At 43.0% G+C, this 25,868-nt stretch overlaps 1 protein-coding gene across 1 annotated transcript in view; it reads right to left on the bottom strand.

Annotated features, from left to right (window-relative positions):
• Positions 1–5,070: 5,070 nt before the first annotated feature.
• Positions 5,071–25,868, bottom strand: part of LOC135877484 (cytoplasmic dynein 1 heavy chain 1-like) — an 88,784-nt gene continuing 67,986 nt past the window's right edge. The window contains exons 58-78 of the mRNA XM_065402925.1: positions 25,102–25,248; positions 24,863–25,013; positions 24,379–24,629; positions 24,051–24,185; positions 23,852–23,946; positions 23,530–23,704; positions 22,912–22,987; positions 21,150–21,310; positions 19,794–19,905; positions 19,255–19,315; positions 18,243–18,366; positions 17,592–17,705; positions 17,051–17,221; positions 15,360–15,577; positions 15,066–15,169; positions 14,402–14,613; positions 13,323–13,476; positions 10,823–10,965; positions 6,890–7,058; positions 6,176–6,303; positions 5,071–5,450 (exon numbers count right to left, since the gene is read on the bottom strand). Coding sequence (XP_065258997.1) covers positions 5,322–5,450; positions 6,176–6,303; positions 6,890–7,058; positions 10,823–10,965; positions 13,323–13,476; positions 14,402–14,613; positions 15,066–15,169; positions 15,360–15,577; positions 17,051–17,221; positions 17,592–17,705; positions 18,243–18,366; positions 19,255–19,315; positions 19,794–19,905; positions 21,150–21,310; positions 22,912–22,987; positions 23,530–23,704; positions 23,852–23,946; positions 24,051–24,185; positions 24,379–24,629; positions 24,863–25,013; positions 25,102–25,248 — 3,030 coding nt within the window. The 3' untranslated portion in view covers positions 5,071–5,321. The remainder of the gene's footprint in view (positions 5,451–6,175; positions 6,304–6,889; positions 7,059–10,822; positions 10,966–13,322; positions 13,477–14,401; positions 14,614–15,065; positions 15,170–15,359; positions 15,578–17,050; positions 17,222–17,591; positions 17,706–18,242; positions 18,367–19,254; positions 19,316–19,793; positions 19,906–21,149; positions 21,311–22,911; positions 22,988–23,529; positions 23,705–23,851; positions 23,947–24,050; positions 24,186–24,378; positions 24,630–24,862; positions 25,014–25,101; positions 25,249–25,868) is intronic.

A 25,868-nucleotide genomic window follows, 5' to 3' on the forward strand; every position in this document is an offset into this window, starting at 1 on the left:
CTCTCACCAGCTGGGTCGGAAGCCGCCGCCTCCCTGAGCCGTGTCCCTGGGTACTCCCTCCTCTCTGAGGTAGGGCCCTGCGCCTCGGGCAAGGTACCCGTCCCGAGGTCAGGGTGTAGTGCCCCTTGCTGGCTCTGGCTACGGGTCACAACCAGGGCACCCTGGTGGTTGCTTGGCCAGTCCTCCAGGTCCCCCCCCCATTAACATCTCAGTGGGCAAATGGTGGTGCACCCCCACTTCCTTGGGGCCCTCCTTGGCCCCCCATTTCAGGTGTACCCGCGCTACAGGCACCTTGAATGGGGTCCCGCCCACCCCCGTCAGGGTCAGGTAGGTGTTGGGCATCACCCCATCTGGAGCTACTACCTCAGCCTTGCCAGCTCCAGTTCATGCTGCCTCTGTTTTTCATGTTTCCAGCTCTCTCAGTTTTATCTCTCTCCCCCATGCCAGCCGCTTCCGCTCTATGGATGCCGAGCTTTGCCGGGAGGATCCCCTGCGGGCCGGGGGGTGTCACGGTGCCCTTGGTATTCGCTGGGCTCCTCCCCATCCTTCCCCTAGGCATAGGAACGATGGGTCTCGGGAAGCCCTCAGCAGCCGGCTGACCACTCCCAGCTGGGACAGACACTGGTGCCTGCGCTGCATCTGCCCAGCTGCTTCCCTCAGAAACAGGGATCAGTTCATTCCAGTGATCTCCCTCCTCCAGCTGGGCAATCAGCTGTTCTTTGATGAGCCTCCCACTGCACAGCCCCCTCTGCTTGCACAGCTCCACCAGGTCACTCTTAAGCCACTTGGCATACATCTTACTGCTGGCCACTCACAGGCCTGGGTGCTCGCCGCTCCCGTTTCCAGGAAGACCCCTAGTGTGCCAGCCCTTCTCGAGGTCACCACCTCTCTGCCAGGGTCAAGCGGCAGACTCCTCTGCCCCTGGGACCACTTGCTGCAATCCCCCAGGGGACCCTGTTACTGCAAAAGTGCTTCTTGCTGGTCTCACACTCCCAGGGGTTAATTGCCCCCTGAAACTGTCCCTCACTGACTCTTCAGCACGCCTGGTCCCTGTCAATCCCCCTTCGTTTTACTGCTCCCCAGTCACTTACTGCAAGAAGCGCTGTCCACGGGGTGCAGTAGATCCCCCTTGACTCCTCCTCTCCCTTTGTCCAGTTTCCCGGGCAGAAGGTGGCACCTGGCCCAACCCCCCTCCTGGCTCTGGTTACAGGCTCAGGTACCGTCCCTCACCTAAAGTCATCCCCTGCTCTCCCATCCCCCATGCAGACAGTCCAGTAAAACTAAACGACATTCCCAGGTCAATCCACCCCGCTCCCTACTGCGTCACAGTGTTCACTAAGTTCAGAATGGAGAGCAGGTTGAAGGTTTAGGTTCTTTTAGTAAACTCCATTGAGGGTTGCACTCTTGTGCTTAAGGAAAACTAAGTTACTTACAGCTTTGATGTGCTGGAGGATGACTATTCTTGAATGCTAAAATTTGCTGGGAATAAAAATGCTTCTGCTCATTTTTCTTCCCTGGCATTATAATCAATGTTAGTGTAACTATAAAATGGTGACAGCGAGGCTCCAGTGTGGTGCATACAGCCTTGTTTGGAAACACCAGCAATGTTAATTATTTTACCATGACTGATTCAGTAGCCCAAAGCCTACACTAAACTGGCACTAGGGTAAGTGCCTCCCACTACATCTATGGAGTATCTCCATAGCACCATAAGCCTTGTTCTTTAGTCAATTTTTTTCCTCAATGTTTTCAGTTCTTCTGTAAAAACTTTTTGGATACAATTAACTTTCATCTCAGATAAATTAGAGGTGGGAAAAGACCTATGCTCTAGCTCACTGGGATTTATTTCTACAACTGCTAGTAAGCTGAAAGTTGCTACTAGAGACAGTGAACAAACTGTTGAAATCTGGACCTCATGGTCCATCCCTTCAACCTGCCAAAGTCGAAAGCTGGGGCACAATGTCTGAACCCCCCCCCAGTGTGTGGTGAACATTATTTAAGCTTAAAATGCTGGAGGATTCTTCATAGCATAGATCAGTGTCTACCTTTACCAAATCCTAGCCCCATGTTAAACAGAAAAAATTCAGAGCCCCCATCTAGCCATGTAGAATAGGAATGGGCTCAGGAGGCCAGTAGCTCTGTTCATGACCCCTCAAGGCTGCCATTAAACATCTCTCAGCTTTTTACTGATTATTTTTGTTGTAAATTTTAGACATGCCTGTAACATAGATAAGTGAAAAGAGTTATGGTCCTCACTTTTAGGGTCATTTGACACATGCAAGCCCAGCTGTGTCAATCAGGGCAGGGAAGTAGCCCACTCTCCTTCCATCTCTCCTGCATTTCAAATCCATAATAGTGTCAAAGGGCTTAACTTCCCCCACCCTTTGATTTACTTCAGCAACTGCCTGAGACTATATATTTCAGGGTGGGCACTTCTCCCTCACAGTTTAAATTATTTTCCATTTCACTGCCTCTAGCACCAACCTAAATAATTATTCTTAATATTTGCCCTCTTCAGGCATGCTTCTTCCTTCCACACAGTGAGCTGTGTAAAAATGACTTAAATGAACCCATCCATCCAGTTCCTTACTCCTGCCTTGTTGCTTAAGTGGTTCTTTCCTTCTTTCTGAGGCTCCAACCCTAGTTCAATAATCTAGGTTTACAGGCTATTTCCTTTAGACAGATTTTTTTTCTAGATGGTTTCAAAACTACACCTCACTTTAGAAAAAGTTGTATTTTTATTTTATCTTAGTTGGAGGTAAGAGAACAAGCTTTCCTGCATTGCCCCCACTATGCCTCAGGCTGGTCTTGTAGGATGGCCAGTGAGGAGGGGTCATAGATACTGTCTCCATGTTCAGCCAGTTTTGGCTTTCCTGCTGAGACTGCTAAAAACACATATGAACTAGTGGCATTTAGGGGAGTGTTTTTTAGGGTAGACACCTGTTCCCCACAGTCTATACTAAGATCAAAAACATCTGTAATATACCAATTGTAACCATAACAGAAATGTGGTAAAAATGGAATTATATATAGTATCCATGCAGAAGATAAAGATTGGTCAGACTGTATAAAATTCATTAAATAGATGTTGGTCCATCTTTACTCATACATAAACTGTTTTGAAGAGCTCTAACCTTAAGATCCATATTTGATCATCCTGTGAAAATACTCTTTAGAACGAATTTGTGGATAGTCTTTAATATACTGTCAAGTGGTCTGAAACTCAGTTATCTATACAAGGCCTACATGTAACTTACAGCAAGTATACAACAGCATCTTTAAACATGTAGGTTAGGGGTCTATATCATGGCAGGTGTGAATGCACAACTCAGCTATTTTAGTGGAAGCTGAGAGACTACCTACAGAACCTAGCTGTTCAAGCCTTTTTTCATTGGAGCTCTAGAATCTCTAAAGTAGTGCTCGCTCATCAACTGAATCATAAAAGGGTTTCAGCTCAATCATCCCCCTGTAATTTGTTCTAAGTCTGGCACTTTCTTCATTCCTCCTTTAAGGCAGCAGGGCTCAGAAGTCCTCACATAAGAATCTTAGTGAGGCTCCACCAAAAGGTGATACTACCCACCCTCCCAATGGAAGACACCCCCCACTCCAAGGATCAGGCTGCTGGTCAATGACAGGCTACTTGTACTGTTGCCACAGACTCACAAGCCATATGGTGCCATCAGTCTAAGAGCTACAGTTTCCCAATACAGCACAGGTTGTGCTTCCCCCCCAGTACACTCCTGCATATGTACCTCTGTAAGCATGGCTCATTGAGTTCTTACAGCCACATGATCAGCCCATCTAAGACCTGTGTTTCCCTGTGTACAGGAGTTCAGGTGTCTCAAATGCCAAATGGGAATCCAAAACAGCAAATCTCTTTAATTACCAATGCAAATTTTGTTATGCATTTGATATTCAAATTACCTAAACACCACAGGAAGTTTAGACAGATGCTCCATGTGGCAACATTCTGCAGTCTAAATACCAGTCTCATTTGATGAAGCTTTTAGAAGACTTAGGGGCCTTCTAGTAAGCTTTAGGGCACAAGGAAATTATGCACTTCACTGGAAAGGATGTTAGAGGCAACATCCCTGTTCAGAACTTCCATCCCACAAAAAGCTCCTCAGAGGCAGAGAATACCAGATTCTGTGCATGAGGAACATCGATCAAGTGAGACTGTATTCAGAAATTGCAGGCTGTCCTAGAAATTTCTGAAGATAAAGGAGTCAAACAAGTAAAAATCTAGTAAAGATGTATTTTGAGAGCAGCAGAGTTTAAAATGTTAGTGACTACTGTGTAACCAAAAGCTATTTGGTTGGGTGGGTCAGATTTTTGGGTCTACCAGCTTTAAGTGTCCCTTTAAGGAATGAACAGAATAAAACCAATATCTTTAGCATATGCAATCAGAAGAGACACACCTCAAGGTATTTGCCATAGTAAGTTTGGTAGGGCTATTAGCTTATGTCAATGATGCTGCTCTCGGAGGTGGAAATACCCCCTTCAAAAAAAAAAAAAAAATCCCAAGTGGATCTAAATTCAAGTGTCTGCAAGCATGTTGACATTAATGGAAAGTTACAGTAACCAGCACAGTGGACATGTGTGAGGAAGTATTACTGGAGGTGATGAAACTGTTCTGAAAGTTAGTGTTCTGTGTACAGGATAGTTCTCACGTAAGTATGCAGGTGGTTCATATCTATTCAATGCAGATTAAGCAATGTGTGCAGTTCATCGCTCCTGTGTAATAGTAATATTGGCATGACATCTCCCTTGCCTTCCTTTTGAAAACCAGTGTTTGCTCAATTTCAACTTGTTCCACTGAATTAATTTTGGCTTTTCTTGTTTCTGGTTACAGGCGATTTATACAGGAGATCTGCAAGTTAACTGCCACAAATGTTAAAACTGGTTTCTTAGTAGGTTAGCATCATTCATTATTGAAGACCTGGGTAATGTGTCACCATCATTCTCCATTCTTGAAAATTTAAAAGCATTCATGGAAGTAATTCTCTAGAGCAAGTCATGGCAAAAACAATGCTTTTAGAAAAGAAAGAACGAACCACAAATCATGCTATAGAATTTATTTAATGTAGTATGAGCTAAACATTACCACATGTAACTAAAGCCATCTAAAAACTACATCCAATTCTCCCTCAAACCATCATTATCACCAGAAACCCTGGCAAGACGCCGAGCCTCTAGCAAGTCAACTTTATATCAATCCCACTGACAACTTAACCACGCCTTGGAAGTTAAAACTAACACGGTAGACTAGATTAGAGATACTGAATTTTACTACTATTTACCAGTTAGAAAACATTATTTTGTTACTCTGTGCAGAGGACTGCAACACCACGTTCATAGAAACTGCGAGGATCTTCCTTGGTGGCTATTTCAAAGTCAACAGTGAAGATCAGATCAGCACGGGTGAAGTTCAGATAAACTGGTAAGGTAACCTGGAAAAGGAGTTAGGCATTTATTAAAATGTGGATAAGACAGCTGAATGCAAGATAAAAGTCAAAGGGAAGACAGCAAAGGTCCCCACCACTGGAAATTATGAAGAGACATTCCATACTGAACTTTGCCCATCCTCCCCCAACCAAGATCAACTGTACTCCTAAGAAAGAACTCCCAGCCTGCCAGGCTAAAGTGTACTTTTTAGAATACATTTCTAAGGTGGTGTTCAGACTTCTCAGGATCCAATGCTACCTGAGTTTAAAATTTCTTGATACCCCCAGCTAGCCACAAAGAAAGAGGGTGGTAGCAATACTTTATCTGTTTACAAGATTCCTAGGAACTGTAACCCCCCAGGTTGAAAACTCATATTGGAAAGGAACATCTGTGGTACTGCAAAATGTAAGACTAATGAAATGGAAATGGTGGGGAGGGATAGCTCAGTGGTTTGAGCATTGGCCTGCTAAACCCAGGGTTGTGAGTTCAATCCTTGAGGGGGCCACCGAGGGATCTGGGGCAAAATCAGTACTTGGTCCTGCTAGTGAAGGCAGGGGGCTGGACTCGATGACCTTTCAAGGTCCCTTCCAGTTCTAGGAGATAGGATATCTCCATTAATTTAATTCCCCATTTTTATTCTAGGGCACCAGAGAAAGTAGAATTTAAAGCTGATGAGCCACTACTGAAAGGAGTCACAGAATGACAAAACATTGATCTCCACATTACTTACCACATTAGCCTTTTTTTCTGCATTTGTCTGCTTGATCCAGCGAAGCTGTGTTATGGGCAATATCGTTGATATAGCATTTGACAGGGACAGTTTATTGTTACTGCACGTAGCTCCCTGAAGCTTCAAACCTAAGAGTTAAGAAGAATGAACATTTGAGGTCTTTCCTGAAAGGGAAGCGTATGCACATTTAAAGGAAGTTTCCTTTTCCACTCCATTTTCAAGTCCAGAGGTAGATTCACCCATCTAAAGTGTGGTCATTGATATTTAGACCTACTGTTAAAATGGGAGACCTAATTTATACAGATGAAGAAATACTCCAGAAAAGCCAACAGTGAAGGCTATTAGAGGAATAAAAAAAGCCACCAGAGCGCTACTTCTAACATATAGACTAACGTTAGTTATTTGCATTTATCCATATTGCACTACTACTGCCCATGTTCATTCATAAGCATTCTCAACCACTATGCACTAGCATAGCAAAGTTTTCCATTAACATGTTTTTAAATAATGCAGAATCCCCCATAGAAATTAACTTCCAATGCTACTTCTAGTGCAACTGCAATCAAAACTTTCACTGTGCTTGTTAACTCCCCTTGGTGTTATGTATTTGATATGGTCCGTACCAGCATTTTTATAGAAGAAAAATTCCCAGTGTTAAGGGTTAATAGCACTTATTTCCTTCCCTTCCATCTTGTAAAAAGCACATCAGCTAACCTGTGACTCCAAAACTGCAAGCATCCAGGACTGCATTCTGAGTAGTTGTAACATTGACTTCTAGACAAAGTTCTTCCAGGGACCAGCTGTTTGCTTGAGCCACATATTGTCTTGTAGCAGTAATATAAGCCTCAGGTACGAATAAGCCACCCAGGCACACATCGATATTCTATGAAAAGAATTGTATGTTTTAGAAGTTTCTATAGTATCTACTGCAATGGCTCTTAGCTACATTCAATATCTCTTTAAACAAAGAGTTGCACTAAAATATGGACCATCTTGCAAACTATGTATGGCATGTTTCCTCAGATGAAGATTTATCCTCAAAGGGATGGTTTCCTACTAACATACACATGTAGAAACAATTTTATGAATCCTAAAGTCTGTTTTATAGGAAAGAATTAGCAGTTTCAGAAGAGTTCAGTATTTGTACGCAATTGTACTGCACATATACAAGTAGAATTAGAAATACGAATTTCCAAGTGTGTCAACATTTCCCACAAGGCTGTGCTATAAGGTATTGTCTTCTTTGAATACATGCAGCGTATTCCGTGCACGTGCCCAGCGCACCAAAACCGGAGAACTTTGCCTAGCAGTACCCATAGAGGCTGTGCTCATGCCTTGGGACTCATCCCCTGGGTATTTAAAGGCAGCACCTCCCTGACTCTCCTCAGTTCCTTCTCACTGCCCATGACTTGAATCGGAGCTCTGAATGTTGTTCTTGCCTCATGTTTTAGTCTCAGTTTTCTAAGCGTTATTTCTTCTAGATCAGCGGTTCTCAAATTATGGGTTGTGACAGTCAGTAGTACAGTCATTGCCCTGACAAAAGATCCGGTTGTCGACTTCAGTACCGCCCTTGACCTCAGTGTTGGCACCTCTTCTGGTACCGGGTAGGACTGTGTCTCACTCAATCTCACAAGTGCTAATTCCCCATTCCAATTTGGTACCGACGCCGCCCCCGGGTTGGGATGCTATCAGTACACCATGTTCCCTTTTGCTCTATCTTCCACTTCTTGGGTTTTTACCAATTGCACAATTGTGGTGACAGCATACCTCAGGAAGAGGGGATTTCATATCTTCCTGTATCTGGATGATTGGTAGAGAGAGGCAACTCCAGAGAAGAAGTCCTCATGTTCAGTTCACACTATGCTTACTCGAGAGTCTAGGTCTCTGCCTAACCAATGGGAAGTCAACATTGATGCCAGCTCAAAGTACTGAGTTCATTGCGACCCTGCTAGACTGAGTTTGAGAGAATTTCTGCCGACTGACTGATTTCGCATTATTCACCACCTATGTCTGGAACTGCAATCTCAACCCTCAACCACAGCCCAAGTATGCCTGAGGTTGCTAGGCCATGTGGCTGCACACACACAGATAGTCCAATATGTCAGGTTACGCCTTTGTTCTCTTCAAATGTGGCTGACGTTGGTCTATCATCTGAACCATCATCTGTTGGACAAACTGGTCTGACTTCCTCTGCACAACTGCTTAGGGAACGTATGCCAGGGTGTTCCCTTCGCCTGGTCCCCGTCGACCAGGACTACTGTAATTGATGCCTCCTTAATAGGCTGGGGAGCACAACTGAGTGCACAGGAAGTTCTAGGCCTGTGGTCGGAACAGGAAGCTTCTCTGCAAATCAGTGTCCTGGAACTTTGTGCCATCTACAGTGCTTGTCAGACACATCAGGGACTCAGCATGCGCATCCTTAACAATAGCACCGTGATGTATTATAAAAACAACAAGGAGTCCGGTGGAACCTTAAAGACTAACAGATTTATTTGGGCATAAAGCTTTTGCCCAAATAAATCTGTTAGTCTTTAAGGTTCCACCGGACTCCTTGTTTTTGTGGATACAGACTAACATGGTTACCCCCTGATACGTGACATGATGTATTAAGTGAACAGACGGGGATGCATACTCCAATGTGCTGTGTCAAAAGGTGATCAGACTCTGGCAGTGTTGCATCAAAAAAAAAAAAAAAAAAAAAAAAAAAAAACCCAATCACTGTGGCCTGTCATTTACCTGGGATCCAGAATTACCTGGCAGATCCCCTCAGCAGAAAATTTCTCCTTGAATTACAAGTGGTCTAAAAAGCCCAGTGTCCTGCGGTACCTCTTTGCAGTTTGGGAATTCTGACCTGTTCTTCAAGGCAGACAAGAAATGCCATCTATTTTGCTCTTGAGGGCGTGGGTCTCAGTCCAGGCCCCCCGATTGATGCTTTTCACCTGATGCTGGGAATCAGCACTCCTGTATGCTTTTACTTCCAATTATCCTGGAGGTTATTCTCAAGCTGAAACTGGATCGTGCCAAGCTCATTCTCATGGCTCCAATGTGGCAGAGACAATGTCAATTCTCTGATGTCCTCAGGTTATTGGTTTGGCCTCCCATATCTCTTCCTCTTCACCCTGACCTCTTTCTTTCTCCCTTTTGGTCAGAAAGCTCCTTTCCTTATGGCAACATCAGCTGCTAGGAGCATGTGAACTGCAAGCTCTGATGGAGGAGCATCCGGACATACAATTTTCTAAAAACAAAGTAACCCTGCAGTCTCACCATAAATTTTTATCTAAAGTGGTTTCTCAGTTTCACTTGAAACAAATTATATATCTACCAGTGTTCTTCCCTGAGCCGAATTCAACCCCAGATGAGCAGCATCTTCACACGTTGGATATCAGATGATGTTTAGCCTTTTACAGATAAAACTAAAGATTTATTTTCTTAGTCTCATCTGTTTCATATGTGAACCAAATGAAGGGGCAAGCAGTCTCTTCACAGATGATCTCAAGTTGGAGAACTTCCTATATCATGACCGCATACGAAGCAGCTCAGACTGCGCCTCCTCAAAGGGCCCGGGCAACAGTGATGGCATTTCCAAGTGATGCTCCTATATTAGGAATTTGCAGGGCTGCCACTGGATCCTGTGTACATATATGTTTAAAACCACTATGCCACTAATGCTAAATCCAAATCAGATGAAAACTTTGAGAAGGTAATCCTGCACCCCTTGTTTAAACATACTCCAAGCCCCACCTCCTGCAATTACTGCTTGAGTCTCACCTACATGAAATTCATGGCTGCATCTACTTGAAGAAGGAATTACAGTACAGGTAAGTAACTATTTCTATTCTTCTGGATGTGATACAGATGTGTATTCCACAACTCACCCTCTGCATCGGAGTCTAAAATGAGGGAGGTTGCGGGGTGCACCAACCTTATATAGCCACAGTAGAGGCTAGGGTCACAGGGTAGGAGTGCTGCCCCTACATGTACTGCTAGCCAAAATTATTTGCTTTGGTGCTCTGGACGTGCATACACCTACAGGGAATCATGGCTGCATCATATTTTGAAGAACAACAGTTACAGAACAGTAAGTAAGGCTATGTCTACACTACCACGGTAAGTCGACCTACGCTACGCAACTCCAGCTACGTGAATAATGTAGCTGGAGTCGACATACCTTAGGTCCAGTTACCACAGGGTCTACACTGCGGGGGGTCGACAGCAGAAACTCTCTTGTCGGGGGTAGAATACAGGGGGTTGACTGGAGAGTGATCTGCTCTCGATTTGGTGGGTCTTCACTAGACCTGCTAAATCGATTGCCGGTGGATCAATCTCAGAGCGTCGATCCCGGCTGTAGCGTAGACATAGCCTAGCTGTTTTTTCCCATTGCAGCAACTGTGCTGTGTGCATGAGCTGTAGCTAGGTTTGGAAAATGGCAATTTTTAAACACAGGAAGTCATTCAGGAACACCATAATATACAAGCATGTCTGAAGAGGTGTCCAGGTAAGATTTCTCATAAGCTCCTTAGCTAAAGCATTTCAATACTTTTTACACTAACAGTTAGATATAAGCAGTTACAGACTCATGTAACCCTGATTTCTCAGAATTGCAGAAAAGCCTTTAATGAGAAAGGTAATAAAACACAAGATCGATACCTTTAGTTCTTTTGCTCCACCAGAAGCAGCTGCCTGGGAAATATTCTGTAGTTGTTTAATGCGTTCACTGAAGTCAGACACCCACTGAATAACAGTCATGCCAGCAGGTACAGTGTAATGAGACCAGCTACGAGGCAGAATACCTAGAGAAGACGTATCCAAGGTAAGAGCTCTGTATGGGTATGAGTTGGATTACACATGATTTCCAAATGCAATTTTACCCTTTCAGTGGCAGCCACTTCGCTATTACTGTGTTTTACAACAGATTTTTTTATACCACCAAGCACAGTGGGGTTCTAACCTATCTGGGACCAGAGAGTACAAGTGTAAACAAACTGAAAGACAGAGTTTCATGACATTATAGAAAGCTACCTAGTTTTCTAAAATGTGTTCTGCAGATCAATATTTAAACAGAAATTACTGTCTGACTTCCAGGATTTGTTAGTAAGTTGTAAGACGTTTATTAGTAAGTTTATTAGCATATACATCGAGTTGCAAAATACGTCTCAGCTTATTTTAGAATTAAGCCTTTGCAACATGGAAGACTGCAATTTTAAGGAGTTATTGCGCAGGATACCACTACCTTTATCCTCAGGTCACAAGGCAAAGAATATTTTATTAATTTACTGTACAATAGTTCTGCTTAAATCGATATCTCAACCATCAGCCTATTCCACTATATTGGTACAAAATGTCCCCTTCTCATCATACTGCCAAATGTATGAGCAGAGAAAATAAAGCCAGGGTAACTTCTGGAGTTCCTCTGATAATTTTGTTACAAGTGAGTGCTTAAAACTTAAGGTTTTGGTTGAAACTGGTTCAACAACACCGGGGTAATGGTTGCACTCCATATGTTTATAGACATATGCTTATGAGTGAATATAATGCAACTTGAATATGCTTTATGCAAAAGGTCTCTTGTAAGGTATCATTACAAAGCTTATAATTTACTGAGTGTGTTCAACCTATTTGTATGAATGTATCATTCTTGTCTCTGAAGCTAGAAATATGAAGTTTTACTCTGAAGTCCTATTGTAATTATGTAAAGTGTGGGCCATTAATGGTGGCTTGGACTCTTGATGGCTCCCATTGACTAGGACAATTGGTTGTGAATGGCTCTGTTTACTTGCAAACCTTCCTAGGGACGTGCAGGCCAGCCCTGGAAGAATGAAGGCTGGGGTCTCACAGGAAATGTGACCATGTCACATGATACTAGAATCCATCTTAAACCTGGAGCTTTTCCATTTAGAAGGAGGGGTGGGGACCCAGAGAGAGAGAAAAGATTCTCACCTTGGGCCAAAGCTATAGAAGGGGGTGGAGCAGAAGAAGGGGGGCTGCCAGTCATGAGAAATCCCCTAGGTACCACCTGAGATGGAACTAACAAGAACTGTACCAGGGGAAAGGATTGGGCCCAGACTAGGAAGGAGTTTAGTCTGTGAAAGAAGCTTATTGGAACATCTCTGAAGGTGAAATGTACCTGAATTCAGTTTCTTAATGTATTAGGCTTAGACTTACGTGTTTTGCTTTATTTTGCTTGGTGACTTATATTGTTCTGTCTGTTATTACTTGAAATCACTTAAATCCTACTTTTTATTCTTAATAAAAAGAATTTTTGTTTATTATTAAACCCAGAGTAAGTGATTAATACCTGGGAGCGCAAACAGATGTGCATATCTCTCTATCAGTGTTATAGAGGGCGGACAATTTATGAGCTTACCCTGTATAAGCTTTATACAGAGTAAAACAGATTTATTTGGGGTTTGGATCCCATTGGGATCTGGGTGTCTGGGTGCTAGAGATAGGTGACCTGCTGAGCAGTTTTTGGTTAAAGTCTGCAGCTCTGGGTGCATGGACCAGACCTGGGTCTGTGTTGCAGCAGGCTAGCGTATCTGACTCAACAAGGCAGGGTTCTGGAGTCCCAAGATGGCAGGGAAAACAGGCTCAGAGGTAATTCCAGCACATCAAGTGACAGTCCCAAGGGGGCCTCTGTGACCAAACCCGTCACACCAGGCTCCGGCTGTTTGTTTCAAACTCAGCAAAAAATCTTACTTTTTGATAACACTCTCAGTTTTAGTGCTGCCAACTCTCAATTCCTTTCCAAGTCATACAATATAGATGTCTTACTTAAATCTCCAGCTCCTGGACAGTAACATGAAAGTTTCATCTTTCATTTAAATAGGTTTCTAGCTCCCACAGTTGCAGCACAAGGTTAAAAACCACAATCCAAGTGAACCCCAAAGGCAAAAAACCTAGACTGACTTGAAAAAAAAATCAATTTTTTACACCAATCTCATGCTATTTGAATGCTTAGGTTGGCAATACTGCAGTTCATATATGTCACAAGACCAACCTCACCATTTTGACTTTCAGAATTTTGTATTAGGCAAGAATAGTGGTGTTTCTTTTACTGGTCAGTGCTGGAAATGAGAAGACATCAACTGATGTAATAGGATTACTGGGAAAGCATTTTAAAAAGAGAAGCCTGTTTGAAGTCACATACCTTTCACCAATTCTTTTATAAGTGTACGCAAGTAGTCAGTCTGTTTCTTCTTGCCTTCACAAACCTGAACCACATCTGCAAGATCCTGACGGACATCCTGAAGTAATTTGGCTCCCATTTTCACTTCTCTCTCAAAGAATCGGAACAACGGATCCTTATTTAAGCAAGAAAAATGAGGAAACAACAAGATGAGCATCTTCTGGTGGGAAAACTAACCGTAGCCCTGCAACACTGAAGGGCACTAGTTGGCTGCCCAAATCCCACATGTATCATCATCAACTTTTAAGGCCTCACCGTAATGTGTTTTTTACAATGCAGTCATTTCCTCCACCCACCCCATAGATGCAGCTGCCTCACAGATGATAGTTTAAGGGAATTGAAGCAAGAACTTCATTCCCTACTGACACCAACTGCAGGTGGGAACAACAGCATGCAAGCTGCCTGCTGCAGTTTGGCCTGATTACTACAAGTTCCTATTCCTTTCTGTATCTATGTCCAGAGCCCAAGTCCATAACCTGATCTAAACAGAAAAGATTAATATATAATCCACGTCTGAATTATTCAACAACCTAGAAACTGAGACTTTCCATAAACTCTCTTGATTGTAAAACAACCTGTCTCATACTAGCCTCAGAGCTTTATGGCTCCCTTTCATGATTAGTCCCCACTCCCAATTAGCAGAAGCCTCAGTATTAGCTACCACCCAGCTTTCCAATGAGGACCAACCAGTGATACTACCTTTGAGCCAACATACACTCATCTGATCACTCAAGTGAACTGAAATGTGGTGTGTATGATGCTGCACTTACAGCACCCCTGGTTTAGGAAGCAAGAGACTATAAATAAACTCTTCTACATGATACCTTCCCAACCAAATGAAAGTGTTACTCTGTCATAATTTCTTAAACTGAATTACAGCAAAGAAAAGGAAACAGTGCCTTGTTTCTAGATTCAAGTAGTATAGCAGACTTTGAGAGACCATTTTCAGGCTGCAATCTGAGTAGGATACCTCACCCACATTTGCATAACCTCTACTCGTTTACAGACCAAAATATGTATTTGGAAATCTTAATCATCACCTTAATATTTTCCACTGTTCGTTTAAGATGATTTAGAGTTTGTGGGATAAGATGGAACCAGTTGGAGGCTGTGGTGTGCAGTGTTCTCATCCAGGATGGACGCCCATCTGAAGTTGAATCTGTTCTTGCCTTCTTCTCAGTTTCTGCATAAGCTAGATCATCCTCATCCTCTAGCATCTGCATTTTTAGCATATTACTGATCATATCAATACCTGAACCAAAGAATAAAGTAAGCAGAGCCACACCAAAAAAAAAAAAGTGTTGGGATATCAGTACAAGGAAAAGTTTTAAAGATGCATTAGTGGATTACATTCAACACTTCTGTGATTGCCACTTATTTAAAAATAATTCTTAAGTATACTATTAAACATGAGTAACCTTTCTTAGGACTAGAACTAAAAGTCAGAGTCTCACTTGTGTAGTATCTTCCTGTCTACTGATGAAATTCTAAACAAGTTACTTTCAACCTTAAGAATTCATAGACATTTATTAGTTATTTTGTGGAGGCTGATATAGTTAATACACATTGAGATACTTGTAACTTTACTATTTAGTGTCACTCAAAAAGATACTTGTGTCTCATCTATTTTCAGCATTTAAAAAAAAGAGAGTTTCAAGTTTACATAACCTGTAAGCACACAAGAAAGTCAAATACAAGTTTTACCCTGTGTGGTGAGAAGAACTCTTTCTGCATTGTTTGGTAAACCAAGCCAGGATGGGGTTTGTGTATCTGGCAGCAACTCAACCCATTGGACAAATTCTTCACGTCTGCAAGTGAAAGTTGTGGCAGTAAATTGAACTAAGTTAATTAACCATAATCTCACACATTTTACTAGGTTACCAGGAATACATTGCCTGGCTAAATACCAATGCAAAAAGTACAATTTAGAGTCCAGCTTCTCAGAAGGAAAGCAGCTACTAAGGTGAGACCAACCGAAATTTGAGGCTGAAAAAATACCTGATTCCATCTGGCATTTGAATATCCTTATGTCCATCAACCTTGCAAGCCAGTTTGAATTCACTATCAAAGCTCAAAGTGGTAAACAAACGCTCCAGGAAAGTGTTTAGCAGACGCTGATCAAATTCATTATCAATGCGACCTCCATAAATGGACTGTGCCATCAATGTCTTCAGAGCAGACCATGGGATCTTATCAGGTGAAATGTTTTGGCGGCCCTGACAGTAAAGACAATTTAATTAGAATGTGAAGATTCCCCATAAAAATAGGGAAATCGAGTTTGGACAGTTTAATGAAAGCCGAAATCAAACAAACAGTTTGATATTTAGTCAGGATGAGCTCTACCCTGACATCTGGTGGTGAGCCATGGAAAAGGACTTTAGGGGCTGATCTCGTTTGCATGGGCACACCCACCCTGCCTAACATGAAGGATTGCCTGCCCAAATGGTCACTTTGGCTACTGTGGGATCCCCAGTTTCTCCGTTATTGGGGCAGGAAGAATCAAGTGTTGTTACCCTGATTATGTGAATCAAGGACAGTGGAACTGTTTTATGACAGAGGGACTCGCCATCAACTAAGTAGCACTCGCTAGACAAGGGACCTGGGTTCCAAAACCCAGTGAATTGAGAGAGGCTAGGGACAGGCATATGTGTCTGGTGGTGTGGGCCCCCTTTGAGGGCCTGAAACACCAACTGCACCCCCCCCCCTCCACTGTGAAATATCAGAGCTAATTTTGATTCCATTAGGATGTCTAGTTATAGGCTGCTGAGCTGAATTCACTTTGGGCCAATGATGCACCAGCACTGAGGCTCCCCTACTATAAGCTGAAATCACTAGAGAGCTAAAATGACTAAGAGCTGAAATCACTGAGTGCTGTGTTAAGTAGTGGAGTGGGGTGGAGTGGGGTGGGGGGGCAGAAGATACATTGCTGAGTGGCTGGCGGAGCAGAGCAGTTTGTGAGACAGTTGGAGTGGCTCTCGGGACGGCTGGCGGAGCGGAGCAGTTCGCGGGATGGCTGGAGCTGCGTGGCTGGCGGAATGGCTCGCGGTGAAGGCTGCAGCAGAACCCCATGGAGAGGTGGGGCAGTCAGCCTCGGACCACGTAAGGTGCTCCTTAATACCCCCACTCACCCATTTCCACCCAGGCTGGGAGGTAAAACTCTACAGATAAACTTTTGAACTCTGGGGCTGCACTGACCAGGGACAGGGATTTTTGGGTTGCTGGACTTAAGACCCTGAGGGGAAAAGGACACTGCCAAACTTACTTGGGGGTGGGTCTTTTGCTCATGGTTTGTGTTATGAAACCTGTTTGTGGTGTTTCCCCAACATAATGCCGCATTGTTTCCTTCCTTTATTAAAAGGACTTTGCTACACTCAGACTCCGTGCTTGCGAGAGGGGAAGTATTGCCTCTTAGAGGCGCCCGGGGGTGGGGGGTTGGTATGTAATTGTCCCAGGTCACTGGGCTGGGGCTCAAGCCGGTTTAGCATTGTGTTATTGAAACGGAACCCCTAGATACTGAACCCGGCCCTTGTTGCTGCCAACTCAGATGGGCAAAAGGGTTACACTTGCTTCCAGCTAATCTCGTCAGTGTTTCAGATTAATCTGCCCTTCGTTGAACAGTAACCACAAGTGAGCCAAATGTTACTTTGTATTTAAAAAAAAAGATTGACCGAGCAAAAAAATTCAATCACCTTTGCTGCATCATCCAGCCATGTATCTATTGTGTCACAGGCAGATCTCAGATCAGATTCACCAAATTCATATTTCTTGGACCAGCCCAGGGGAGCATATCGCAAACGTTCTTGAATGATGGCATGGAACCAGGCAAGGAGGAAATATAAACGAGCACGTTCGTTTGGAGACTAGGATGGGAAAAAGAAAATGCATTATTTCTCCACACTAAAACCAAAGTGATCAGAATTTATTAACAAAGAAACCAGGCTGGCTACAGTGCTGGTGAATGTCAAATGTTTAGTAAGCACAGTATCTCCAGGTTTTAATGCATCAGATCAAAAAAAGCTTAACAGATTGCTTCCTTACATGCCATGCATGTCTTAATCAGGGTAAAGTGAAAGCCTCTGAAAAGCTGGTTGCTTTACAGTAAACTAATGTTATGCCTTCTGATATTAATGTATGATAGACCAACTGAAAGCTATGAAGTTAAAAAGAAACTTTTATAAACAGTTTTCAGTTTCTGAGTTCCCCATAACTACACAGAAACCATCACCTCACCTTGCATATTCTAGAAACAGGAATACTACTGAACGTCCTCAGCATGTTCGCCTTTACACCAGGTGGAGGTTCAAACACAAAGATCCGACCAGCACGCAGCAAATTCACCGGCACCTAGGACAGAAGAGCATCAACACAAGTTATACCCCGAAGAATGCTCTCGTCTACGAGGAATGTGATATTTTGAACAAGTTTGTTAACCTACACTAAGTTTTTTATTGCAACAGAGTATCCTCCCTCTTGTAATAAGATGCCAAAACTACGAGCAGTATGGACTTAATTCATGTTAAAGTATGATTCTCACGTTGTAAGTACTAATGGCCAATTCCCATCCTTTCCTTTTCTTAGTAGAAAGTAGGAAGATGTAGGCAGCCTTTTCTTCCCTACGTAAGCATGGAGACAGGATATTTACAAAGCACTTGACATTACTAGGAACGGGGTGAGCAATACCCTAGAAAGCACCAGGCAGGATTTTGGTGACATTTGTTCCTACTCCTGCAGATTCATTCCAAAATGCACCCTTTCCCCGTCAAACTAAGGCCATCATGGGGAATGCTGCCCTGGTTGGTGGGATTCTTGTAACAGTGGACATTGGAACAGCACTACACACCACTTGCTGTGCCAGTCGAAGCCGAACTTGGTTTCAGTTACCTTGGGATTTATCTCCATTGTAAGGAAAAGTCTGAAGCAAGCATGAGGTTGTAAAGAATGCAGCTTTTTCTCTAGCTGCATCAACCAACCAGGAGCCAGATGGACATTCTTTAGCATCACCCACCTACAAGAATATGGTAACAGAACAGTAACTAACTTATGTTATTCACAGTTCTACTTCTATAAAAAGAGGAACAAAACATACCTGCATAGGCATGCACAGCACATTTCATTAGGGTGGGCACACAGGGAGCCCCGCCCTAGCCCCGCCCCCACCCTCTCTCCTACTTCCCACCCCCTGACTGCCCCCCTCAGAACCTCCAACCCCCCAGCTCCTTGTCCCCTGACCACCCCCTCCAGAGACCCCCCCACCCTAACAGCCTCCCCCAGGACCCTCCTTGCTCTCTGTCCCCTGACTGCCCTGACCCCTATCCACCCCCCGCCCCCTGACAGACCCAGGGATTCCCATGCCCCATCCAACCCCCCCTACTCCCTGACTGCCCCCTCCAGAGACCCCCCGCCCCTAACCACCCCCCCCCCCGGGATCCCACCCCCTATCCAACTCACCCTGCTCCCTGACTGCCCCCACCCCTTATCCAACCCCCCCAGACCCGGACCCCTTACCATGAGGCTCCTAGCAGCACGTTTGGCTCCGCGCAGAGCCAGACATGCTGCCCCGCGGGAGCTGGCAGCCTCGCCCCTCAGAATGCTGCGCACTCGGCGGCATGGCTCCCGATGAGCCGGGAGCATGTCTGCCTCCCTGCAGAGCCAAACACTGCCCCACGGGAGCGCGCAGCCCCGGCCCCCAGAGCGATGCGCGCGCAGCAGCATGGCTCCAGGGGAGGAGGGAAGGCAGGGGAGGGGGCGGCTACTTGCTGTGCTCAGCCAGGCGCTCCGGCCCGGGAGTGCGGACCCCATGGCTTGCCATGCCAGGAGAGTGGGGCCATTTTCCCACCCCTGCATTAGGGTGTGCCTGGGCACACCCCGTGCGCGTGCGCATGCCTATGCATACCTGCCAAATTTCACTGCTGTGTTTATTGCCTTATCTGCTTGATTAAATCCTTCAGCAGAGCCTACAAGCAGAAGGTTATGGTTAGCTCTAGAAACTTAATTGGCTTAAATTATATGTTTATATGACGTGGTAAGAAATAAGACAAACATGATAATTATGCCTGGAACAATTTGCTTTTTTTAAAATTAGTAAATGTTAATTTCACCATGCACACACACAAAAATGAAAAAGAAAATTTGAATCAACAATAAAAATTTACAGACAGCCAAACAAGAAAAATGCTGCTTGAAGACAGATTTAAGGATATTTACTTTGTATATTTTGACAAGTGATGTTGACAATTTGTGTTTATGGTGATAAAGCTTTAACTTTTTGAATCTCAATGTCGGTCATTAAATAAATTGTCTCCCCACCGTGATTTCCCTCCATTGAAAATTTTAAACCTTTACGTGTTCTTAAACCAAACATCAGCATCTGTCAAAAATTATAAAAAAAATGAAAGTCAAGTTCTGCCAAACCTAACGATAATGTATTCTTACCTATAGCAATAGAGGTAATCTGTGTGTTTTGTTCAGTGGCAAGATCTTCAACATGGTCACTGGCATCATAGCCAGGTACAGAACACATCAGTACAGGAGTATTAGGTTTCACCTACAATCCAAGACATTTAAACAAAACATTCACAATTACCATAAGAATAAGCCAGATTGATAATTATGCACCTCCCCCAAATCTGCGGGGGAAGATAAATTCCCTTCATCCCTTATGCTACTGTAATAAGCTGTTCAGCATAGTTAGTAAATTGGGTTATACTGCAATAGTTTTAGCTAAAAAGGATCCTAGGAATACAGTAACTCCTCACTTAAAGTCGTCCTGGTTAACGTTGTTTTGTTGTTACGTTGCTGATCAATTAGGGAACATTCTCGTTCAAAGTTGTGTAATGCTCCCTTCTAATGTTGTTTGGCAGCCGCCTGCTGTGTCTACTGCTTGCAGGAAGAGCAGCCCGTTGCACCTAGCGGGCGGGGCTTGGAACAAGGGTGGACTGGCAGCCCCCATATCAGCTCCCCCTAACAGCTCTCTGCTCCTCTAAGTTCCCTGTGCAGCAGCTGCCTGCAGTTCAGCTGTACTTCCCCCCACTGCCATGTGCTGCTCCTGCCCTCTGCCTTGGAGCTGCTACCCGAGACTCCTGCTTGCTGTGCGGGGGAGGGGGGGAGGGAAAAAAGAGGGGGGCTAATGTCAGGGTGTCCCCCTCCCCCCTGCTCCTGCTCCCCGCTTACCCCATCTTCCATAGAGCAGGGGGGACACACCAGGGCTCAGGACGGAGGGAGCTTGCAGCAGCTGGGGTCTCAGCAAGCTGATCTAATTAACAAGGCAGTGTACTTAAAGGGGAAATGCGCATATCTCCCGCCATTCCTACCGCCTTGTAAAGTGAGAGAGTTAACCCTTGAGGGCTCAGCCAATTGCTAGTTCATCATTTAGCAGTAAGGGAAATATCCCACCCTCTGACTCCTCCACCTCAACCAAGCTTCACAATCATCATCACTGTGTACCAGTATTAAATTGTTTGCTTAAAACTTATACTGTGTCTGTCTCTGTTTATATATATCTTTTGTCTGGTGAAAAAAATTTCCCTGGAACCTAACCCTCTCATTTACATTAATTCTTATGGGGAAATTGGATTCGCTTAACATCGTTTCACTTAAAGTCGCATTTTTCAGGAACATAACTACAACGTTAAGTGAGGAGTTACTGTACTGTTCTTTCAGTGCTGAAGCCTATAACGGACACCCATTTCCTCAAACTGAGAAACAGCAGTCTGATGTGCCACCACCAACAGAGATTTATGCCCTCAATACGATGTCATGTTTTAAAGTATTTTCATTCCTATAATTTACCTCAGTATTTACAATGTGTGTCAGATCTAATGGCTGCTCCATAATAGACATAAAGGATTTGCCAAGGTTTGCTGAAACAAAGGCATGTGCCATGGCCAGCAGACGATCTGGACGGAATGCCTGGATCAAGAGTAAACGATGAATGGCCTGCCCAATAGGTGCTAAAATGAGAAAAAAAGAGTGTGTTATTTGTTCCTGAAGCTTAACAGATCATAACTCAACATTTTGATCTTTCCTTCCCAATCCTTGAACTGTGTTAATCAAATAATTGGAGAAGAAAGAAAAGACTTGGCAAAACAACTACAGCTTTTAAAGACTGAGATGCAAGTTGCTAAATGCAGGACTCTAGATTGAAATTCACATAATGGTAATTGCTGTTAATCAATCTGACAATCAAAACTAACTCTGTCCCAAGAAGGTTATCTTAAACTGACCTAGGCATATCTATCAATGTGACTATTAGGCTTACACACAGTAGTACTCTTTTCAGGTTGCAAGCTCTTCAGTGTCTAGTACAACAGTATCCTAATTTGTTTAGGGCCTTTGGATGCTTCCGCATTGAGTTCATATACATAATCTAAAGCCTATAAAAGTGTTGCCATGAAGTTGCCAGAGATTTCAGCAAAGAAAAACGCTTTCCAGCAGCATCTGTAACTAAAAAGTGTGGCAATATTGTGTAATACAAAACACATGAAGAATGCTAGACTATTAAGGCAAATAACTAAGCTGTTATTTGTAATAGAAAATTTTTAGCTTGACAGTATCCCTTGTTAAGATTTTGTCCAGATCTACTGACTGTTTAGCTATCATTTGAAACCTATATGCTCCAGTGATAAAAGCACTACGGGAAATTAGTGTAGTTTATCTTATGCAAATTCTGATCCCATAGCCAAACAGTTTTACAGCAGCTACTAAAAGTGAGCAACTTTTAGAAAAAAAGTTGGTTAGTAACAATTTATAGCAATTAGACAGCTGTGTCAAAGAAATACTCATTATAAATAGCCTATTTCAAACAAATTTTGCCTACAAGTGCTGTCCCATGTGATCTTACAGATGGGAAAGATTAAGCAAAAGAGTGTCAGTTTTTTTTTTAATTTTTCTCCAATTCAGAGCTTTAGTTTCTTTCTAGCCACCTAGAAATATCTACACTTAGCATGAACTGTTAATACAGAAGTTGAGGTGGGGGGGGGGGAAAGAGGTAGCAATAGTTCTAGCAGGAGACCAGGCAAGGTCAGCAAAACTTGTAACAAGAGGGCCTTTTACAGAGGACTGTTAGAGCACTGAGTTAGACCAGGCTGGCAATGACCAAAAGGCACAGATGCCCATTCAACCGTCTACGTACAGTGAATTGTAGGGTAGTTTGTTCCTGTTGCAGGGCACCACACTGACTACACTGGAACCAATTTTAACAGTGTTTTGAAGAGACTATTTGAATTTGCCTCTTTTACTTACGTTTGCAAGGAAACTGCACTCATGTAAAAATTCTGATACCGACACCTTTTTCTGGGCAGTCTGAGGGTGATATCAAGATAATGCCCCATCTTGCGGCAAAGACTCTATGGTAGGTTAGAATCAGGGACAGGCTGCACAGTCATTACTCATGCTGCAATTGTTTTGTGGATTAAAGACTTCCATTTTCAATCCTATCAAACTTGCAGTTTTCATAAGTGCTAAGTTCTAAGACTTCAATGAAGGTCTATTCTATTCAAGACTTAAATTGGTAGCAAGGCAATTGCCAGGGCAAAAGTGCAACTGAACTTACTTGCAGGTTTTTCTTCAGACCAAATGTATGGCACAGTCTGCTCTGGTGAACTGCTCTCCAACCAGATACAGAATTGCTGTATTGAAAGAAATATTAATTATGATGCATTGTACATGACACTTAGGATTCCATTCCAGCTGTAAGATCTTCAGAACAGGGACTTTCTATACACATATGGATACAGAGCCTACCATTATAAGGTCTTGATACTGACGGGGGGTTTTACTGCAGCAAAAACCCCAACCAAAACTAAAAACATACTGCGTTTTACTGAAGATACTGGAAGTCCACTTAAGTAAAATAAAACCCAATGCTTGAAACTATATACTAGTTTCTACAGAGAGGGGGAAGACTGTTCCCGCAGTTAGGGCACTAGCTAGGGAAAACCCAGGTTAGAATCCCTGCTCAAAGTCTTCCTGTGTAAACTTGGCAAGCCACTTAGTCTGTGGCTCACTTCCCAATTGTAAAACGGGAACAGTACTTCCCTATCTCATTGGAGTGTTGTGAGGTTAGCTACATGGTGAGGCACTCATACTATAGCAATGGGGGCCATGCAAGTACCCAACACAGGTCTAACCTAAATGTAGTGCAGTGACAGTGCTTAAGCAGGATACTTGCCTCATCAGCTTGAACCTTAGAAACAAGGTCCTTAAACTCAGGAAGGCAGCTCAATCTCATCATAGCTTCCATTTGTTCTGTTGTAAGTCCACTGATCTTTGGGAGAGATGCTGTGCTGAGTACAATTCCTTTTCCTCTTAAGAAATGTTGGAATTCTGCATCATATGTAGGCTCCCTTAAATTAAAAGTAGAGTACATTTTAGTCAAGTGTCTGTCTTCAACTGAAGTAGTGGTTAACCTTAAGGCACCAAATACAAAGCTTTCATGTGTGTAAATGGGAAAACTGAGATGCATCTCAAAAAGCAAAGATTCAAACATTTACCCAATTGTGCCTTTAAGTTTAATTCTGGCCAACAGCATAGCAAAGGTTATGTGATCCTGATGTAACATGCCATGAGCTACTCTATTGAAAGCCACCTATCAAAACAAAATGTAATCAGTTAGTTGTATTAAAGAGCCTTAATCAGATTTCCACATGACAAGAACCTTTGCTAAGTATAATGTCCAGGAAAATACTGAACCTGGAAGAGGTCTTTTGTGATGATTGAGAGACGCTGAATATGGTCTGTAATTCCCTTCAAATTTGGGTTCTCATACAAGACATTATGATAGATGTCCAAGAAAAACTGGAGAGAATACTGGTATAAGAAGTGTATCTAAAGAGGTAAAAAAAAAAAATTTATATATATATATAAAAATAAAACAAACACTGAAGTTATTGCAATTCATGATGTACTTATGCAGTCATAACTGGAATTTAAACAGTACAGCATAACTTTGAAAAAAATGTTAACAGTACTGAATATTTCTGGTGAGAAGATAGGGATTAAATTTGTTTTTTTATCTAACCTGTTTCAGTGATTCCATTGTGAAGTAGATACTACTGCATGCTGTAGAAAGTGGCAAATACTGCTGAGATACAGTCTCCAGCTCTTGCATGACAATATCAGTCTCTTCTACTTTTCTGGTGACCTCTGCTGCTTCCTTCTTTAGGGTCTCTAAAGTAGTTATGATTGTGTCATCTAAAATATGTCCCTTCACTTCATTGAGAGCTTGTAGCAGAGATTTTTCTAACTGCCGCAAACGCAGTTGGAATTCACCTTAAGTAAAACAAATTGAGATCTGTGATCACACGCATTGCATATAACGTATACAAACATTTTATTCTATATCTTTTGTCATATCTCCTGTATGCTTTGAAACATAGTGTTACAAAATATCACATTCCTCAACTATAAAAAGAATAGCTGTATATTAGTAAGAGAGTGACTGTCAAGTTTATTCTCTGACTAATTATGACTCATTTTTATGGTTTGATTTTTCAGAAACCTACCTTGATGTTTAAGGAGGTCAGAACGTTTTTCATCAACATCTGGTTTTTCAGCTTTCAGGACCTCATTCAGACACTGGCTCTGTAAACTACTGCGAGTTATTGTGAAATTGACAAACGTAACATGAGAGCAGAGATCCGGGGGAAATTCAACCTATCAAAATAAATATCAGGATCATTTTGTTGGCTTAATATGTGTTCTGCCCTGCTGAAAGCTAAACAAATTTGTAAGTGTTCCTTACTGTTGGATCTCTGGTGGAGAGGAAGATGACAAAGGACGGTGACAAGTCAATATCTTGGTCTCCCAGGGTAATAAGCACTCGACCTCCAGTTCTCCGGACTTCACGATTCAGCACAGGATTCAGAATTGGGTCATAGCTCTCCACATCCTAAACAGCAATACAATTGTGAGAGTAATGAACAGAACAGTAGCTAAAATGGACCTGTGCTGGAACAAGCTTGAATAAAGTTTGATCTGGATCACATTTTTTCCCCTGCTTGGGAAAAGGTCTAGTAGTAATCCACATGAAGATTTGGTCATGTGTGTAACTACTGTTAGTCCAATGTTATTCCCCATACAATAAGCTAATTTTTAGGATCAAGTACTATTCAGACATTTTGGATGATGGATTACATACCTAAGTAACGTTTCCTGTTTGGATTTCTTAATTTTGCTGTTTTCATTGTGTAGATATCAGATTATAACTAGCACCAAGAGGCCCCAATCAGAAGTGATGCTCCCATTGCTACCTGAATCCTGCACCTCACAGTTTAAGAGCACAAGCAATAAGAGGGTGATGGAAACCGACACCTTTGGAAAGTAAATTAATCTGTGCCTCAGTTTTACCATCTGTGCTATAGGGATAATATATCCTTATTTCTTAAGGCATGGGTGGCCAACCTGAGCCTGAGAAGGAGCCAGAATTTATCAATGTACATTTCCAAAGAGCCACAGTAATATGTCAGCAGCCCCCCATCAGTTCTCCCATCCACCGGCAGCCCCGCCGAT

The sequence above is a fragment of the Emys orbicularis genome, chromosome 4 (assembly GCF_028017835.1).
Source record: "Emys orbicularis isolate rEmyOrb1 chromosome 4, rEmyOrb1.hap1, whole genome shotgun sequence".
NCBI lineage: Eukaryota > Metazoa > Chordata > Testudines > Emydidae > Emys > Emys orbicularis.